At 32.0% G+C, this 21,795-nt stretch overlaps 2 protein-coding genes across 2 annotated transcripts; both read left to right on the forward strand.

Annotated features, from left to right (window-relative positions):
- Positions 1 to 2,456: 2,456 nt before the first annotated feature.
- On the forward strand, positions 2,457 to 3,514 carry LOC102579405 (ethylene-responsive transcription factor ERF017). Its single transcript, XM_006345192.2, has one exon. The coding sequence runs from the start codon at positions 2,540 to 2,542 to the stop codon at positions 3,290 to 3,292; it is 753 nt and encodes a 250-aa protein (XP_006345254.1). The 5' UTR covers positions 2,457 to 2,539; the 3' UTR covers positions 3,293 to 3,514.
- Positions 3,515 to 11,331: 7,817 nt separating this feature from the next.
- Positions 11,332 to 17,838, forward strand: LOC102579731 (oligouridylate-binding protein 1-like). Its single transcript, XM_006345193.2, has 12 exons — positions 11,332 to 11,541; positions 11,802 to 11,863; positions 12,983 to 13,085; positions 14,173 to 14,249; positions 14,324 to 14,385; positions 14,475 to 14,562; positions 14,668 to 14,743; positions 14,852 to 14,882; positions 15,641 to 15,760; positions 16,123 to 16,208; positions 16,442 to 16,615; positions 17,380 to 17,838. Exons 1-12 carry the CDS (start codon positions 11,458 to 11,460, stop codon positions 17,620 to 17,622), a joined length of 1,206 nt encoding a protein of 401 aa, XP_006345255.1. The 5' UTR covers positions 11,332 to 11,457; the 3' UTR covers positions 17,623 to 17,838.
- Positions 17,839 to 21,795: the final 3,957 nt, after the last annotated feature.

Here is a 21,795-nt window from a genome sequence, read left to right on the forward strand (position 1 = left end):
CGATATAAAGAAGCTTATAATAGTCCTTACAAGTGGCGGAGTCGGATTTTTTTATTAAAAGACGTAAATAAAAACATCGCTAGCTAGAATCGAATATACAACTTTTAAGAAAGTTTTGCTATTTTAAATATTGTGTGAACCTTCAACCTTTGTCAAGAAATATCCATATTGATACAAATACTCATAAAACTAAATTTGACTTATTAATATAATTTTCACACTCCACAAGTAAGGATAGCTCTGATCGATCCGCCCCTGGTCCCTGTGCAAGAATGGCCACACAAATTGAGAAATGATCCTTTAAAATAAAATAAAATAGAGGCGATACTCAATCTACATATAACAGTTTTTTCATGCGCTATAACTCTACAATAATAGCGCATGATAAAACAGTGTTATACGATCCTTAAATCCCGCCCACAACATCTTCTTCCTCACTGGTCCTTCTAATTTGATTTTTTCAAACAAAACCTTAAATTTTCAAAAATAACTTCATTATTTTATCGGAAAGTAATTTCTTTTTTTATTAGTAAGCTTGTTTAATTTCTAGTCATAACAAGAAAATCAAATTAAGTAAAGTAACACGCGTAATTAAGAAGTAACATAGTCTCACTAAGCATGCTTAGCTCCTTTAATTATTTTTTCTACAAATACTAGGATTAATTATTGACTTTTGCAATAACCAAAGTACAAAAAATTAATATTAATATTGACTAAAACTCCCTGTTTTTTTTTTTTTTTTAATTAACTAAGAATTCATCCGTACTACATTTTATTATATTTTTTTAGAACGTACGTACCAAAGATAGATTATATATTACTTTTGGACTCCCATTTTTCGTATTGTCCTAACAATTTTTAATCATAAAAAATCATAATATTTATTGATAATATAAATAACAATAATTATATACAACATATAAAATCAACTCTCTCGTACATATGTGTGTGTGTTAAAATAAAAAATTAAATTTCAAAAATAAATTAAATTAAACTTATAATTTGGAAAACATGTTGTGTTTAATGATAAGAATTTAAAAATGAACTTGTTAAATTTAAATCATAAATTCACCTCGTCCTAATAATACTCTTTAAATCTTTAATTTATGTATGTCCATCATGTGTCCGATACTCACATTAGAACCTGACTAAATTCAAATTTACGATAAAAAATTCCACATTAAAAAATAAAGCACTTCTTTACGAAAACGATTTTGCATCCAAAGGACTCGGACCTAATTCTATTGCCCTCGATAAAAATGAAACAAACGATTAGATAAGTTGGATCAATTAATAGTACTTATCATAAAGGACAACAAGTGGGTGAATAAACAAAGACAAATGTCAAAGTGGGTTGCACAAAAGAAAAATAAAAAAATGCTGACATATCATATTACGTCCAAACAAGTGGCATCTCAAAAGCGCATATATATTTTCTCCGTCTCAAATTATCTGCGATATTATTTTATACGTCTCTTAAAAACTTCTAAGAACGGTTTTTTAACTATCTTACTCTCATTAATATCTTAAAATATATATTTTTATTCATTAAACATTTACTCTATTAAGGTGCTTATAATTTTTAAAAAACAATTATTAAAAATAAAATGAAAAATATAATTTTTTCCGTCTTAATATTTAAAATGACAAGTCATTTGATATAACTATTTTTAACAATAATCATAGATGAGATGAAAATATAAACATGTAGGCAATAGGCATATTAAGAGAAGAGAGATAAGATGAAGAATGAAATTATACGTGACAAAGTGAAGTAGTCTCCATAGTAGATAAAATAAGGAAATCGAAACTGAAATGATATGAGCATATAGAGAAGAGATGCACAAATACATTAGGGATAAGGCAAAAGTAGAGCCCCTAGACCATGATCGAAATTTCAGAGACACACCTTAACTAAACTAAAGTCCTATATTACCCCTTGAACTTTTTCTTTTTTTTTTTGTAATTTTATACACATTTTTTTGCCTACATGACCTCCAAACATCTCTCACGCACCTCACCTAAGTGGAGTCACGAAACGTAAGCCAAAAGGTGTACAAAATTACACGAAAAATGAGTTCAGGGATAATAGGACCTTAGATTAGTTAAGGTGTGTCTCTGAGATTTCGATCATAGTCTAGAAGATTGACTATAGGAGGTTTAAGAGACGTAGAAGTAAATCGGAATTTTTTTTAGCTGAGTTGATTACCTCAACTATATTATTTTCAAAATCACGATGAATAATTTGAGACGGAGAAAAATTAAGTTATACCCCAGCTTCCAGGATACATCCAAAAAAATATAATTTCATCCCCCACGAGGAAGTTAAATCAAACGTGGTCCTCTTCTTCCTCTTTCATCTTCTTCTAAAATACCCCAACCGCGTAGTCCACAACACGGCCTGTTGACCTACACTCTCACTTCACTCTCACACAACATATATATAGAGCCGCCAATTCCAAATTTTAACAACAACCCACATCAATTTTCATCAATTTAACTTCAATTTCAAAAAAAAAACTTTAAAAATTGATTAAAAATGGTGAAACCCAATTCAAAAGATACTGAATTTTCACCTTCATCGTCATCGTCATCTTTGTATCGGGGAGTAAGGAAGAGGAAATGGGGGAAATGGGTATCGGAAATTAGATTACCTAATAGTAGAGAAAGAATTTGGTTGGGTTCTTATGATACGCCGGAAAAAGCTGCTAAAGCATTCGACGCCGCACTTTTTTGTTTGCGGGGTAAAGGGGCTAATTTCAATTTCCCGGAAAATCCACCGGAGATTATGAACGGAAGGTCGATGACTCCGTCGGAGATTCAATCGGCGGCGGCACAGTTTGCGAATAATACAGAACCCGAGCTTATCCGGGTCGGACCGAGGGAGAATTCGGATCTTTCTTCTTCCTCATCGGAAATATTCCTGGCGGAATCGCCGTCGGTGTCAGTTTCCGATAGAGTAGAAAGTGAAAAGACGGAAATAACCTTGGGTAATGATTTTATCAATATGTATCGGGTGGAGTCACCGGTTTCCGGGAGGGTAGAAAGTGAAAAGACGGAAATGTCCTTGGATAATGGATTTATGGACATGTTTTCATCGTTGGGGACGGTTAATGATATGTCCGATTTCGGAATTTTTCCGGGGTTCGATGATTTATCGGGTGAATTTTTTATACCACCACCGTCACCACAACCATCGCAAATGCCTAATTTGGAATCATTAGAAGAAGAGAATTATTTGAACTACGATGGATTTCAATCACAAGGGACTTCATTTCTTTGGAATTTTTGAAGGATCTAAAAATTGTTACATTATATTCATTAATGGTTAATATTATAAGTATAAAAATTAGAAATAGTACTTTATTTGTTGATTTTGTGGACACTTCTAGACATTTTTTTGGTTGCTAGAATTGTTACAACATATGTGATTTTCTATACATAAGAGGATGTACTTTTTTGACTAATCGATATGAAAATCACTTTTTATTAGTAAAATTGTTTGGAAGAGAAATTTATTTTATTATTGAAGTGAATGTTATTGATTGAGTTAGGATAAAAATAAACTTGAAAGGACAAAGGAGGTGTATACATATATGTACACTATAGGATTTTTTTAATTAAATAACATTTTTTTCGTCTCAAATTACTTATTATGTTTATTTTTTACACAACTCTTGAGCAAAAATTAAAGCTTGTTTTTAGAGTGCTCTTGGTTCTTGCTGGGGAGGTAAAATGAAATATTTTTGTTTTAAAGTTAAACTACAATTTACTCCATTTTTTGACAAAAAAACAAAAAAAAAATCTTGAGCAAATATATGAATCTGGAAAGACTATAGAGTTTTTTTTTTTTTCCAGTTTTCTTGGTTCATCGTTCTTGCGGGTAAAAATAAACGCGCGCGCATATACGCAGGCACAAATTTAAAAGATTTTTGGATAGAAAATATAATAATTTTCACCTCATTTAATAAATAAATCGTTGTAATAATTGAGAAATGAAATAATGTTTAGTTAATTATAGCATCTTTTCTTATGTAGCTATCTATTTTGTTGTCTCGCTTATATTATGATTATTATCATGAACCAACATTATTATTCTTGTATTTATTTATTTTTAATTTATTTTTTACTATTTTTATTATCTCATTTATTGAATATTCTAAAGTCCCTCAAACGATCAAACCTTCTACATTATGCAAAATTTACTGTTCTGTGTTTAAAAAAAAGATCAATTTTTTTTGGTGTCTTCTTCAAATTTGGAGCACTAAAATTAATCAACAATATTTGAATATTATTATATCAACTCATCAAATTCAGTGTAACACTATTTCAATATTATTATATATTTTTTTTTTAAAAATTGAGTCAAGTTTTATCATTCTGTGTTTCTAACTTTATATTATAAATTTTTCATTGAAAATTTACATTATTTACATTTTTACTTCATGATGTTTGCGTATATCCTACCTCTCTAGACTTCATCTGTAGGTACACTGATTATGTTATAATTATTCATGAATTTATTATGTATCAACTAAACACCCACAAGCACCCACAAATGTTAAGACGATCATGATTAAAATCTTAGCGGATCAAGACTTGTCAATCCGTCCTATTGTCATCCTTGATGATTGAAAGGCACATCTTACCTAACAACTATAAGAGGAATAATGTGAATTGATAGTGAATGTTGGACTGATAAAGTTCAATATACAAGATTAAATAAAATTAAAAACTTATTAAAACGTTATTCTGAAAAACTTATATATTATTGACATCGATATAAATTTTTAATAAATATGAAATATAAAGAGAAGAAAAAGATTCATATGCAACTTTTATTAGTTAAGGATAAATTATCTTGTTTGTACGTTAATTTTGAACCTAGTACTTTTGTTTCAAGAACTTTTATAATGTAAATGCCTTTTTCAGATCTTCTAATGTAGTCTTATGATAGGAAAAAAAATAAAAGATTAATTTTTAAATATATACAATAAAGTAATTAATTTACATATTAACTATGTGAGACATTTAAAAAAAATATGTTGACTTTTTGAATAGTATCATTTTTTGTCTAATAATTGTCAAAAATGAAAGTTTCAAATATAGTAAATTAATTATTCTTTTCTTCTTCTTTTTTTTTCCAAGAAAATAACACGAGAGAAGTACATTAGTCATAATTTTAACATTACAATAAATTCATGTCAAATATATAAATGATCTGGACATTTTTAGTCAAAACAAATCATAATTTGACTAGAACGTTTTTGCAGTTTTGTCAAATTTACATAAATACAGCAAATTCTCCTCTCCAAATTTCATCTTCTAAAGATTTATGACAAACACTTTTATAATTAAAATTATTAAATAATGAAAAGACATTTATAATTTAGGAGTGTGCATTGGTCGGTTTGATTTTATATATTATCGATTTGAAGGCTAAAAAGCGAAGACAACAACTAGTAAGTTATTGCAAATAATATTTAATATTTATGTACATGTAAAGTAGTAAGGTAATACAGTCTCAATGAGTTATCGATTCGTCCAATAATCCAATATTAAAAAAACACGATCGAACCGGTAATCCGATAATGTTTCTTATAAAACCATTAAAAATCGTTAGCCCAATAGTAATAAATCAATAACATTTTTTTATTCGATTTATTGATCGACTCGATTTTTGCACGCCTCGAATTCATATAATTTTAAAAGACAAATAATAATTGACCAAAAGTAATCATATTAACACCACCATAACAACGCGACAAAATGAATGAAAGTAATTCACTTTTGACTAAATATTTCAGTTTTGACTCATTTAAACAGAAAAATATTTTTTTAATTTCTATTTTATAAATCCGCCGCCACTATTCTTCCTAGGCACGCAAGCTAAATTTCACTCCACTATATAAATCCGCACATTGCACGCAAGGTAAATCACACTAAGCAAATACAATACAACAAGCTCAATAAAGAAAACATTGCAATCCTCCGTCCCCACTGAACTATTACCATGCTCAATCAACTCACCCATGCTCGCAGTACTTCAGAGTAAGTTGCATTTCCTTCTACAACAATAGATTTTACAATACGTAAATTTGAATTAATTGAATCTATCAAAGTCGAATATCATATAATTTTTTAATTCAAATAATTTAGAAGACAAAGAATAATTGACCAAAAGTAATCATATTAACACCACCATAACAATGCGACAAAATGAATGAATTTAATTCACTTTTGACAAAATATATCAGTTTCGACTCAATTAAACAGAGAAACTTTTTTTATTTATTTTATTTTATAAGTCCGCCACCACTATTCTTCCTAGGCACGCAAGCTAAATCTCACTCCACTATAAAAATTCGCACATTGCAAGCAAGGTAAATCACACTAAGCAAATCTCATACATTCACAGTAAGTTGCATTTCTTTCTACAACAGTAGATTTTACAAGACATAAATTTGAATTAATTGAATCAACCAAAGTCGAATATCATATAATTTTAAAAGACAGAATAATTGACCAAAAGTAATCATATTAATATCCACCATAACAACGCGACAAATGAATGAAATTAATTCACTTTTGACTAAATATTTCAGTTTTGATTCATTTAAATAAAGAGATCTTTTTTATTTTTTATTTTATTAATCCGCCGTCACTATTCTTACTAAGAATGCAAGTTAAATCTCACTCCACTATATAAACCCGCACATTGCACGCAAGGTAAATCGCACTAAGAAAATCCTATACAACAAGCTCAATCAAGAAAACACTGCAATCCTCCTTCCCCACTGTAGTATCACCATGCTCAATCAACTCACCCAGGCTTGCCAGTCCTTCAGAGTAAGTTGCATTTCTTTCTACAACAATAGATTTTACAAGACATAAATTTGAATTAATTGAATCTATTAAAGTCGAATATCATATTTTTTAATTCATATAATTTTAAAAGACAGAGAATAATTGACCAAAAGTAGTCTTATTAATACCATAATAACAACGCGGCAAAATTAATTAAATTTCTTCACTTTTGACCAAATGTTTCAGTTTCAATTCATTTAAAGCGAGAGATCCTTTTTAATTTTTATTTTATAAATCTGTCGTCACTATTCTTCCTATGCACGCAAGGTACTCTATATAAGTCCACACATTGCAAACAAGGTAAATTGTACTTGACAAATCCCTCACAGCAAGCTCAATAAAAAAAAACACTGCAATCCTCTATCCCCACTGATCACCATGCTCAATCAACTTGCCCAGGCTTGCCAGTCCTTCAGAGTAAGTTTCATTTCTTTCTACAACAGTAGATTTTACAAGACGTAAATTTGATTTATTTGAATTCATCAAAGTCGAATATCATATAATTTTTTAATTCATATAATTTTAAACGACAAAGAATAATTGACCAAAAGTAATCATATTAATATCCACCATAACAACGCGACAAATGAATGAAATTAATTCACTTTTGACTAGATATTTCAGTTTTGATTCATTTAAACAGAGTCTTTTTTTATTTTTTATTTTATTAATCCGCCATCACTATTGTTCCTAAGCACGCAAGTTAAATCTCACTCCCCTTTATAAACTCGCACATTGCACGCAAGGTAAATCGCACTAAGCAAATCCTATACAACAAGCTCAATCAAGAAGACACTGCAATCCTCCTTCCCCACTGTAGTATCACCATGCTCAATCAACTCCCCCAGGCTTGCCAGTCCTTCCGAGTAAGTTGCATTTCTTTCTACAACAGTAGATTTTACAAGACGTAAATTTGAATTAATTGAATCTATCAAAGTCGAATATCATATTTTTTTATTCATATAATTTTTATAAATAGAGAATAATTGACCAAAAGTAGTCTTATTAATACCATAATAATAACGTGAAAAAATGAATTAAATTTCTTCACTTTTGACCAAATGTTTCAGTTTCAATTCATTTAAAACGAGAGACATTTTTTAATTTTTATTTTATAAATTTCCCGTCACTATTCTTCCTAAGCATGCAAGGTACACTATATAAGCCCGCACATTACACACAAGGTAAATTGTACTTAACAAATCTCTCAACACAAGCTCAATAAAAAAAACACTGCAATCCTCTGTCCCCATTGATCACCATGCTCAATCAACTCACCCAGGTTTACCAGTCCTTCAGAGTAAGTTTCATTTCTTTCTACAACTCTAGAATTTACAAGACGTAACTTTGATTTATTTGAATTCATCAAAGTCGAATATCATATAATATTTTTTATTCATATAATTTTAAAAAACAGAGAATAATTGACCAAAAGTAATTATATTAATATCCACCATAACAACGCGACAAATGAATGAAATTAATTCACTTTTGACTAGATATTTCAGTTTTGATTCATTTAAACATAGATACCTTTTTTATTTTTTATTTTATTAATCCGCCGCCACTAATCTTCCTAAGCACGCAAGTTAAATCTCACTCCACTATATAAATTTGCACATTGCACGCAAGGTAAATCGCACTAAGCAAATCCTATACAACAAGCTCAATCAAGAAGACTTTGCAATCCTCCTTCCCCACTATAGTATTACCATGCTCAATCAACTCGCTCAGGATTGCCAGTCCTTCAGAGTAAGTTGCATTTCTTTCTACAACAGTAGATTTTACAAGACGTAAATTTGAATTAATTGAATCCATTAAAGTCGAATATCATATTTTTTTAATTCATATAATTAAAAGACAGAGAATAATTGACCAAAAGTAATCTTATTAATACCATAATAACAACGCGACAGAATGAATTAAATTTCTTCACTTTTGACCAAATGTTTCAGTTTCAATTCATTTAAAGCGAGAGACCTTTTTTTATTTTTATTTTATAAATCCGCCGTGACTATTCTTCCTAAGCATGCAAGGTACACTATATAATCCCGCAAATTGCACGCAAGGTACACTATATAATCCCACACATTGCACACAAGGTAAATTGTACTTAACAAATCCCTCACCGCAAGCTCAATAAAATAAACACTGCAATCCTCCGTCCCCACTGATCACCATGCTCAATCAACTCGCCCAGACTTACCAGTCCTTCAGAGTAAGTTGCATTTCTTCTACAACAGTAGATTTTACAAGACATAAATTTGAATTAATTGAATCCATCAAAGTCGAATATCATATAATATTTTTAATTCATATAATTTTAAAAGACAGAATAATTGACCAAAAGTAATCATATTAATATTCACCAAAACAACGCGACAAATGAATGAAATTAATTCACTTTTGACTAAATATTTTAGTTTTGATTCATTTAAACAGAGAGACCTTTTTTATTTTTTATTTTATTAATCCACCGCCACTATTCTTCCTAAGCATGCAAGTTAAATCTCACTCCACTATATAAACCCGTACATTTCACGCAAGGTAAACCGCACTAAACAAATCCTATACAACAAGCTCAATCAAGAAAACACTGCAATCCTCCTTCCCCACTGTAGTATCACCATGCTCAATCAACTCGCCCAGACTTACCAGTCCTTCAGAGTAAGTTGCATTTCTTTCTACAACAGTAGATTTTACAAGACATAAATTTGAATTAATTGAATCCATCAAAGTCGAATATCATATTTTTTAATTCATATAATTTTAAAAGACAGGGGATAATTGATCAAAAGTAGTCTTATTAATACCATAATAACAACGCGACAAAATTAATTAGTTTTCTTTACTTTTGACCAAATGTTTCAGTTTCAATTCATTTAAAGTGAGAGACCTTTTTTTATTTTTATTTTATAAATCTGCCGTCACTATTCTTCCTATGCACGCAAGGTACTCTATATAAGCCCACACATTGCACACAAGGTAAATTGTACTTGACAAATCCCTCACAGCAAGCTCAATAAAAAAAACACTACAATCCTCTATCCCCACTGATCACCATGCTCAATCAACTTGCCCAGGCTTGCCAGTCCTTTAGAGTAAGTTTCATTTCTTTCTACAACAGTAGATTTTACAAGACGTAAATTTGATTTATTTGAATTCATCAAAGTCGAATATCATATAATTTTTAATTCATATAATTTTAAACGACAAAGAATAATTGACCAAAAGTAATCATATTAATATCCACCATAACAACGCGACAAATGAATGAAATTAATTCACTTTTGACTAGATATTTCAGTTTTGATTCATTTAAACAGAGAGTCTTTTTTTATTTTTTATTTTATTAATCCGCCATCACTATTGTTCCTAAGCGCGCAAGTTAAATCTCACTCCCCTATATAAACCCGCACATTGCACGCAAGGTAATTAATCGCACTAAGCAAATCCTATACAACAAGCTCAATCAAGAAGACACTGCAATCCTCCTTCCCCACTGTAGTATCACCATGCTCAATCAACTCCCCCAGGCTTGCCAGTCCTTCCGAGTAAGTTGCATTTCTTTCTACAACAGTAGATTTTACAAGACGTAAATTTGAATTAATTGAATCTATCAAAGTCGAATATCATATTTTTTGATCCATATAATTTTAAAAGACAGAGAATAATTGACCAAAAGTAGTCTTATTAAAACCATAATAACAACGCGACAAAATGAATTAAATTTCTTCACTTTTGACCAAATGTTTCAGTTTCAATTCATTTAAAGCGAGAGACATTATTTTATTTTTATTTTATAAATTCGCTGTCACTATTCTTCCTAAGCACGCAAAGTACACTATATAATCCCACACATTGCACGCAAGGTAAATCGTACTAAACAAATCTCTCACCGCAAGCTCAATAGAAAAAACACTGCAATCCTCTGTCCCCACTGATCACCATGCTCAATCAACTCGCCCAGACTTACCAGTCCTTCAGAGTAAGTTGCATTTCTTTCTACAACAGTAGATTTTACAAGACGTAAATTTGAATTAATTGAATCTATCAAAGTCGAATATCATATTTTTTGATCCATATAATTTTAAAAGACAGAGAATAATTGACCAAAAGTAGTCTTATTAAAACCATAATAACAACGCGACAAAATGAATTAAATTTCTTCACTTTTGACCAAATGTTTCAGTTTCAATTCATTTAAAGCGAGAGATCCTTTTTAATTTTTATTTTATAAATCTGTCGTCACTATTCTTCCTATGCATAGAGTAAGTTTCATTTCTTTCTACAACCGTAGATTTTACAAGACGTAAATTTAAATTAATTGAATCCGTCAAAATCGACAATTATATAAATTTTTTATAGGAAAAAAAGTAATATATATTTTATTAATTTTTTAAATTTTTTATTTTTCCTCCAATAAAATGATCTAACCTCATACCAAATGGGGCATATAAACGCCATATCTATCTTTCATTTCAATCTTCTGTTTTACTGTACTCTTCCCTCTTCTTTGAGGGGTTTTTTTTTTTTTTTTTTTTTTTTCAATTTTTTCAATCTAAAGTTTGTATTTTATTTTTGTTGAAGATGATGCAACAACAAAGGCTGAGACAACAGCAAGGATTGATGCAACAATCCCTTTATCATCCTGGCCATATAGCATCCCCTCAGGTAAATTTTCCATTTTTCCCCTTTCAAAGTTTTTATTTTTTTTGCAATTTCATGTTTTGGTTTAATTGCTATTAGCTAATCTGGTCTGGGTTCTTGTCATTAAGGGAGCAAAGTTGGAAGGCTTGGGGGATGGGATGGTTTTATCATTTGAAAAGATTTGTTTTTTAGTTTTTGAAGCGTAGGATCTTGACATGTTTAGATTTTCCTTTTCTTCTTTGTAGATGTAATTTCACTGACATTCTACTAATATTTATGTACAGATAGAGCCCATCTTGAGTGGAAATCTGCCTCCTGGGTTTGATTCAAGTACTTGCAGGAGTGTGTGAGTGCCTTACACATTTTGTATCTGATAATTATTTCTTGTCTAACTTTTCTGCAGTTATAACTTATATGATACCTTTCTCGGCCTTTTGGCCGAGATAAAGTGTAGTATATGTTCTTATCAGTTTTGAGGTTATAAGAATGATAGTTTGAACAATGACACGTTATTGTTCAAACTATCACTCTTATAACCGCTGAACTGATAAGAACATATACTACACTTTATCCTGGCCAGAAGGCCGAGAAAGGGTGCTCTTGTCAGAAGATAGGACAGCAAAATGAGTGGAGTATTTAAGCTGTTTTGGTGGCAATTAGCTGTTTCCACTCTAGGTTTTCTCTTGTTAGAAGAATGAAATGAAAGTAAAGGAGAGACATATCCGAGAGGGAATATGGTTTTCCTCCTTTTTTTTGTGATGCGAAGGGAGGGGTCAGGGGGCAATTTTAAAGACAGTGTAATTAGGACTATCTTGATCATCTAGTTTCATAAAAAAAGAAGTATTCCATTTGGCAAGGACTTACTTGCATTGACACATGACTAACTCGCCAATTACCCCTATGCTAGCTTATTTTATTCTTCTTAAATTATCTCGAATTACCTACGGAGTTTGAGGGGTTCTGTTTTATCCACATAGTGAATAGCTCTGGAATTAAAAAAAGAAGGCCCGCTTAGTTTCATAAGTCTAAATGATTTGGGGCACAAAATCTGCCGTAGATGTGAACATGCCACCTAAGGAAAGACGGTGACCACTGACTGGCCACTTGACATTCCCCAAAAGAAGCCGAACACTAGCCTTTTCCCAATTAACCTATCAACTATTGGTGTAGCCTGAAGATGAAATTACAGCCTGATTATTTAATCATCGTTCCAAAACTCAATTAAGATGGTTGCTGCTGCTTGGAAATAGAAAATGCCATTCTGGCAATCTACCCTTATGTGTGACAATATACTCATTTGTATCTCCATAATGATGCAAGCACCCACGTACAAGTTAATAATTGTTCTTTTATCTATTTCTTCTATGAATTTTATTTCTCAAGCAAGCTGTTCTTTATACTTGCATGCGGAATGGTTATTGTTGAATTTTGATAACCTTTTTGCTTTTTACATGATCAAATACAGGTATGTTGGAAACATCAGTTCTCAAGTCACGGAACAACTTCTTCAAGAGGTTTTCTCAAGTACCGGTCCCCTTGAGGGATGCAAGTTTATACAGAAGGACAAGGTATGATCTTGTTTTACTTACTATAAAAATCTCACTCAACTACAATAGTACATTTGATCACTGTGATAGTTCTTTACCTCATCAAACATGTTATGTTTTTGTTATTTGGTATGTGTTGTTGTTTTATGGTACTTGTGCATTGGAGAAAGTCTAAATTGTGATGGGAGTTCAAAATTTACCAATCACTTTTGAGCTCTTGTAGATGAAATTATGTCAGTCTGAATCCATTGTTGTTTTTCTTTTAACAAGTTATTCATAGCTATATTATTGGTCTTTTCCTTGATTTTCTGTTTCGGAGTTAACTTGTCTAGCAAGAACAAGGCAGATTGGGGAAGGATGGGCAATCAACAAACCAAAACTGACCTAGCTTGACCTTGTAGCAGTCCTGTATTTCTTAGTGTTGACTGTTGAATCTAATTCAGAAGATATATATATCTTTGTCTAGAGTTTTTATTGATAACTTGGATTATCGTGCAATACTTTCGAGTACATTTATTTTATTATAAGGTTGTAACGCTATGAAGCTCTTTGATTTGTTGTATAATCTGTGCTAAAGGTCACTACAAGTTTCTGGATGTTTAGGAATAGGTGAAGACGTGAAGTGTCTTTAAAACTGTGTAACTTTCCAGATATTTGGCTTTATAACAGAAAATTATATTAATTTCCATTAATAGTTGAATATTTGTAGTGTTTTTCTGTTGTCATATCTACATTACCATTCTCTGCATTAATATTGATCATATTGTGTTCCAATTTATTGATCTTGACAAGTGAGGTATATCCTAATGGTAAGGACCCCCTGCCTCTAACCAGAAAGTTGGAGGTTCAAGTCTCCTTGGGAGCAAAGCGGGAAACATCGTTGTTGGACTTGGGTGTCTCGCAATTATTTTTTAAAAATTCAATCTTTAATTGTATATTATTAATTACATGCATTTTATTGCAATTTAGATTTCCCGTAGAATACTGATTCATAAATGTATAAACCAGCAGTTCATCTCATGTCTGAAAATGGTTTTAGATTATCCCTTTGGTTGTTGTGTGATTAGTAATTACTAGAGTGATAGATGATGATTCTCTTAAAATGCAGTCGTCCTATGGGTTTGTGGATTATTTTGATCGCCAATCAGCTGCGCTTGCTATTGTGAGCCTCAATGGAAGGCAATTGTAAGAGCTTAAACAAAATATTGACTTCATAGTTCAATATTTGCTGCATGGTTTGGCTAACTTGTAAACTGCAGGTTTGGACAGTGTATAAAAGTTAACTGGGCTTATGCCAGTGCTAAAAGAGAGGACACATCAAGTACGTATCTTACACACCTCCATTTTCGACCCTCTTAATTTTTTTACATTATTTTGTCAAGTACTAGAACTGTTTCTTCTCACTTACAGATCATTTCAACATATTTGTGGGTGATCTTAGTCCGGAGGTTACAGATGCCACATTGTTTGCGTGCTTTTCAGTATACCCTAGCTGCTCGTACATTCCACTCTCTATTTATTTTGTACTATACACGTTCTGCTGGCATTCATATTTTGAAAATGGATGATAATACACAATGCTACATTAATGTTTTTCTTGTAGAGATGCAAGAGTGATGTGGGATCAGAAAATAGGCCGGTCTAGAGGGTTTGGGTTTGTTTCCTTTCGTGATCAGCAGGTATTAAGCTAGCTAAATACTATCTTATGATCTTTGCTATGATTGCTCATCTTTACAACCCCCCCAAACAAAAATAATGAAAGCGCTCGTTATGTTTGTTTTGTGCAGGAAGCCCAAAGTGCAATAAATGACTTGAATGGTAAGATCAAATGTTTGGTCTATACTCTATATCTTGTTTCTCCATTCTATATCTCTACAATTTCATCAGATTAAGACCATGGTGTCAGTAGTCATTTTTTTTTACCATCCATATACTATTTGAAAAATGCAGTTGGGCTTATTTATATTCCTTACGTGATACGTCGGTTTGATGGTTGACATATATGTGAATTGGGAAAAATGCAGTTGTGCCAGTTTCTCAAAAAAATGCGGTGGTGACTATTTATAGTCCATATGTTGGTGTGATGGTAGACGTATATGTGAAACCATGGTGAGTGAAGGTGTTATAAGGGACGAGGTAGTCCTAACTCCTAAAGAATGAAGTATAGAAGGGCCTAAAGTTTTTCAGGGATCCATGTAGACTTAGCGAGAGATAGATACAATGGAAGAAGCATATAGAAGAGTGAATTCTATTGAAGACTCCCCTGATTTTATTTATTACATATTGAAACTTAGGGTTTGTTTGGTCTGCGGACAAAGTTATCCCGGGATTATAGTTCTGGGTTCACCTCCCAGGTGGGAAAATAAAATAACATCAAGTTTGAGGTATTAATTTTGTCCCTGGATTAGTTACACCTTCAACCAAAGTATAAATTGAATTTCAAACTTAGTCTTGGGATATCCCACCTTATCCCATGAACCAAATGACCCCTAATAGTGAATTCTATCAAAGACTCCTATGGTTTTCTTTCTTTTAGTGTTACCTAATTGCATTTTTTTGCTTATTGAAAACAAAAGGCAAGTGGCTTGGAAGCAGACAAATCCGCTGCAACTGGGCAGCAAGAGGTGCTGGAGCCGGTGATGACATCCGGGGTTCAGACGCTAGAGGTGCTGTTGAATTGACAACTGGAACATCAGGTTGGTTATGTTGCATGCTTATTTTGGCTACTACTGCTTTTGTCTTCTCCGCATACTATTTCAACTTCTGATGGCTGAGAGTCTCTACTCATTTATATTTTAAACATCTGTATGTTTCCAGTATTTTCCGTTTCAATTAGCTTCAGATTTCATGTAGGATCTTTGAGTATAGACTAGAGCACGTGCCATATGTTATGAATTCCATGCTATATACATAAATCTTCTATCAAGCTAATGTGAGGTTGTGAACTATAAATATGAAATGAAGTGTTTAGATATGCGTGATGGTTGGCCTATCCTTGTTTATTATGAGAACTTGTATTACAAATATCTTCATGTCATTTATTTTTTCATATATGTAGATGATGGTCAACAGAAGGCCAACGAAGATGCACCAGAAAATAATCCGCAGTACACAACTGTATATGTTGGCAACCTTGCTCCTGATGTAAGTACCGGTTGAACCTTTGAACCTCCATTTCTTATGAACTTATTATATGCTGTAGGGATCAGTCACCACTCTTGTGGAATATTACATTCTTTCTGGGTCACCAGAGTAAAAAGGAAAGTACTAAAATAAATTGGGACAGGGGGGGGGGTATCACATAAGCTTTAGTCGGGAGGAATTTATTTGCAATTATTTAGAATATCTTGTTGTTCTGACATCCAGTTGTGTTTCAGGTCACTACCATTGACCTCCATCGTTATTTTCATGCTCTTGGAGCTGGTGTCATTGCTGATGTCCGTATTCAGCGAGACAGAGGTTTCGGTTTTGTAAGATACAGCAATCATACTGAAGCAGCTCGAGCAATTCAATTGGGAAATGCTCGAATCCTCTTTGGTAAACCCATTAAGGTACTATGTTATACCATGACATGATTTTTTTGGCAGTTCATCTATATAGTATGTCTAGTTTTTTTTATATCCCCCCTCCCCCCCTTCCCTCCTCACACACAAAAAAGTGATTAGAAGAGCAATTAGAATTGTTATCAGAGGAGATCTAGGATTTCAGAGTAGGGAAGTGGAACATGTAATGCTTTCTCTCTATATAGGCATAATACATAAACTAGCATTCAAATTGGCTTCAACTGAAGCACTCAGACTCAAAGAGTTGAAGTGCTTACATGCCAGCTGTAGTCAAGTTCGAGTGTTGTTTATGTATTATGCCTTCTATATATTCACTTTTACCTAGTTGTGACATCTAAGACCTATTAGGAGACGCAAAGATGTAAAAGAGAAAACACTTCACACCATGAAAATGCAGAAAAACAATTGTCCCCATTCCTTATGCGCTTTTGATTTCGGTGGTGGGAAGTTATCAAACTTTCCGGGGCACCTTGTTTTGTTTTGATGTTAGAATGTAAGACTTTCAGCATTTTTTTTCATAGAAAGTGATTTCCTATGCATCTGTCGATGGTGTTTTGCTTTGAAATGAAACTTAGCCTAATGTTTAGGTTGAGAAGCTGCTATGCAAGTGATTTCTTATAGATAAATTATGTAATGAGCTAGTAGTTGCTGACGTTGCGTTGAAGGCATGAGTAGAAAATCTGAGAATAGTAGTGTCTTCTTCTGTTTCTCTTAACCAGATATTATAACCTTCATTCTGTGTCCATCTGCAGTGCTCATGGGGAAGCAAGCCTACTCCACCAGGAAGCAGCACTAACCCTCTACCACCTCCTGCTATCGGACAACTCCCTGGTATTTCAGCCATGGGTCTTGCGATGTACGAGAGGCAGGTTGCTTTGGCTAGGATGACTGGTATGCAGACTCTCATGCAACCCCAGGGACAGCGAATTGGCGCTGCTAGTCAGGTTCTGTATGATGGTGGCACTGCTTCGCCGCAGCTACCGATGTACTACTAGTTGTTGATTCAATAAAACAACTTGTAAACACCTGTTGTTGCTACCTTCTCTGTGCTATTTTAAGTGATAGAATCTTTCTCTTTTCCTATCAATTGTTAGTTTTCTTCAGCTACCTTTAATGCCATCAAACAGAATGTATTAGATATGTAGTTTGTATTCTGTTTGAGAATGAAAGTTATAATATCTCTTTGGAAATACAATCACTTCATTGGATTATCAATTTATTTTTTTTACTCACTCGGTATTCGGTATCCACATTGGAGTTCGATTTAATTTGGACCGGAAAGTCCTACATTGTGCGGTAAAGTGCTTCTTAACAAAGGGGACTATCTCGAGAGTTCTAATTAAGAATGAAGGAGTACTTGCCATTCCATTACTGTTTTGGTTGGTTTTTCATTTTGATTGTTGTCTGTTCATAAATTTTTAAAAATATTTAGGAAACAAATGGTGTGTTTGGGATTCTTATGCATATCTACTGCTGACAATTTTTTTGTCAAACGACAGTATGTATATGTAATGTATCGGTATTACATAAGTAGTATATATTCATATATAAGATGTATATATATATTGTTATACAATATTTATACATTACATCAATCGTCTTTCTCGATGAGTTAAATTTTTCGTACAATCATGACCAATGCATATTTTTTCTTAATAGTGTCAAATTTTAGATACATGCTTCTCTCAGTTCAAGTCTTTTGATATATTTTTGACTTGAAATCAGTTTGACTTTCGAAAACAATGAATGCCATTTAATTGGTCGTCACCAATGGACATTCAATATCTGAGTCAATCACACACATAGTTCAAAAAAAATTAATACACACAAAACATTGGGATGATTTCCTGTTTCGTGAAACATAAATTCCAAAAACATGATGTCCATCTTCAGAAATAATAAGTATCATTTAACAAGTCGTTACTTATGGACCCTTAGAATTTGAGCTCAACTATAGAGGGTCACATATATTTCAGAAAATTCATGGATTAATACACTAGAAAAATTGAGATAATTCTGAATTACTGTTTTGTGACACATAAACTCCACAAAAATCAATAGTATTTGTCTTTTGAAAACAATGCATATCATTTAATAGGTAGACACCAATGTACCCACAAAATTTGTGTTCAAACAGAGTCAGTTAGACATATTCCAAAAGATCTATAAACTAATACACACGAAAGATCAAAATAATCCTGATTTCCTGTTTCACAAAACATAAACCATAAAAAAGTGACACCCACCTTTTGAAAACAAATATCATATAATAGGTTGTCCACCAATGAACCCACATAATTTGATCTTAAATATAGTCGATCACACATATTTAAAAAAAAATTAATGAATTATCACACACGAAAAATGGAGATAATCCCGATATCCTGTTTAGCGACCTATAAACTTCAAAAAAAGATGTATGCCTTTTGAAAATAATGAACATCATTCCATAGGACGTCACTAATGGACCCACAAAATTTGAGCTCAAATAAAGTCGACCACGCACATTCAAAAAGTTAATGGATAATATAATATACACAAAAATTTAAGATAATCATGAATTTCTGTTTTATAACACATAAACTTCAAATTAGTGATGTACGTATTTCAAAAATAATTAATATTATTTAATAGATTTTCACCAATGTATCCACAAAATTTGAGCTCAAATAAAATCCGTCTGACAGATTCTAAAAAAATTATGGAGTAATACACACGAAAAATCAAAATAACCCTGAATTTCTATTTCATACTCATAAACCCCATAAAGTAGCATTCGTCTTTCGAAAATAACGAATATCATTTAATAGATTGCCATTATTCAACACACAAAATTTGAGCTCTAAAAGGCGGTAATAAATATTCTAAACAAATTTATAGACTAATACACACGTAAAACTAAGATAATCTCGATTTCCTATTTCGTAACTTATCAACTCCAAAAAAGCAATGCTTGTCTTTCAAAAAGAATGAGTATCATTTGGTAGATCATCTCTAATGGATCCATAAAATTTAAGCTCAAACAGAGTCGATCACACATATTTCAGAAAATTCATGAACTAATAATACACAAGAAAAAGTGAGACTAAGTTGATTTTCTGTTTAATGACACATTAACTCCAAGAAATGTAACGACGTCCCTTTTTCGATTTGAAAATAATGAGTATAATTTAATCGGTCATCACCAATAAATCTACAAAATTTAAGCTCAAACAAAATCACTCACACATATTTCAAAAAAAAATTCATTAATTAATAAACACAAAAATTTGAGATAATTCTATATTTTTGTTTCTTGACGACACATGTATATTTTTTCATATTCAATTTTACTTTTATTACTCTATAATAGAAGTGGGAATGTGAGAAGGTTTAGGTTACCTTGCTTAAGGGTCAGTTTGGTAATTTCATTCGATTTTAGCCTACTAACTTCTTGTTCTTACACGTGCTATCCTTTTATCCCCATCTTTGCCACACTCTTATAGAACTTGTCTACTCTTTCACCTTCCTTTGTCTCTTGTCCTCTTCTAAGTTCTAATCTCGTTGTTGTTACCCAACTATAAGATGAATTCTATTTTAGTGTTTTCATTTGTTCAATTTTGATTTAGTGATAAGTAATTAATCCTCAAAATATTTCCAAAAATTTCCTATTAAAGAACAATAAAATAACATAAAGAAATGTAATATAATGCTCGAGATCTCTTTATGAAGTGTGAGTTCGAGTCTTTTTTATATTTTTTTTTATTTTTGCGTGAGTATACAATTTACTATCCTATTAAGCCTATCCAACGCAACTTCAAATTAATAAAACCACTTTAAATACCAAAAATTAATTAGTAGAAGACTTTGAGTAAGGTGGGAACAAACGTGACTATTGTAAAGTCTTCTTTGCAAAAGATATATTTTATTTCCATTTATTTCTAAATAATAAATAATAAATAATATTACTACTTTCTTGGAAACAAGTAAGTCCACCCCTTACCTAATATTTGTCTGCCCACTTGGCTATGTCTTTCTTATGACCACGTTTTTAAATATAGGCATAGTTATAATTCTTTCATTATTCGGTAAGTATTGACTCGATTAATTCAGATATGAATAATATAGAAAATAGAAAAAATTCTTAATGAAATATTTATCCTTTAATAAAATAATGTGCTAATTATTATTTTTCGTCACTTTTTTTTTTCAAAGTTAAGAGTCTATTGAAAATGTTAGAGGTAAGATCTGTCGTACGCTATTTTAAAAAAAATCTTATTTATAGGTGTATACCGAATACGTTGTTGTTATTGATCGAACTCGAAACTTTTAGTTAAGCATGAAAGAATTCAATCTATCCCATTATATTGTGTTTGTTCATTTTTCTTTTTCTTTTTTAAAATAATTTTTGTGCGTGTTTTATTTTTCAAAACCGTGTGGTGGATAAGACGGTGGATTTTAATCTTTGTTTTATCTTCTTTTTTTTTTTTCTATTCTTTTCTTTAGAGTGGGGGTTAATAGTGGACCTTTTAATTATTAAAAAAAAAGAGGCAAAAATCATGTTGGGGATATTTTTTTTCTTTTTTTCTTGTGGTTTTTGGGGTGGTGGTGGTAGGGTAGAAAGTTTGGAGATTACGGATAAGGGTAGAAAGTTAGTAGATAGTTATTACATGTTTTTATTACTATAATGTTCCAATCTTAGGATAGATGGAGCTTCTTATCGGTCGTTGTATTAGCATATTCTTGTAGCCATTGATTTTGTTTCTGTCTATCATAGTTTAATGTGTTTAGGTGACTGCACCTTATTCATGTTGATATTATGGTTGCTTGTATAAATGTTCTGCACTAATTTATTATAAGCTGTCACGTGCTTTGTTTTGCTTGAGTAGAGGGTCGGTCATTCGAAAACAACATTTCAAAGGTCTGCATATATTTTATCTTTTTCAGACCCCACTTTGTGAGATTACACTAGAATTGTTGTTGTTGGGGGTAGGGGGTCGACAACAATGAAATTTATAATAAGAGAAAAATCCATCAAACTTGAAAGGAATGGACGAGCGTAGGCTTAATAGTGAACGCAGTCCCCCTGCTTATAGATATGTGATCAATGACTTAAATAAAAGAAAGATATCAAGAGAAAGTCTTACCTCGTGAGGGGGAGGAGTGGGGGTGGTGTTGGGTTGGGTTGG

The sequence above is a fragment of the Solanum tuberosum genome, unplaced genomic scaffold (assembly GCF_000226075.1).
Source record: "Solanum tuberosum cultivar DM 1-3 516 R44 unplaced genomic scaffold, SolTub_3.0 scf00063, whole genome shotgun sequence".
Taxonomy (NCBI): domain Eukaryota; kingdom Viridiplantae; phylum Streptophyta; class Magnoliopsida; order Solanales; family Solanaceae; genus Solanum; species Solanum tuberosum.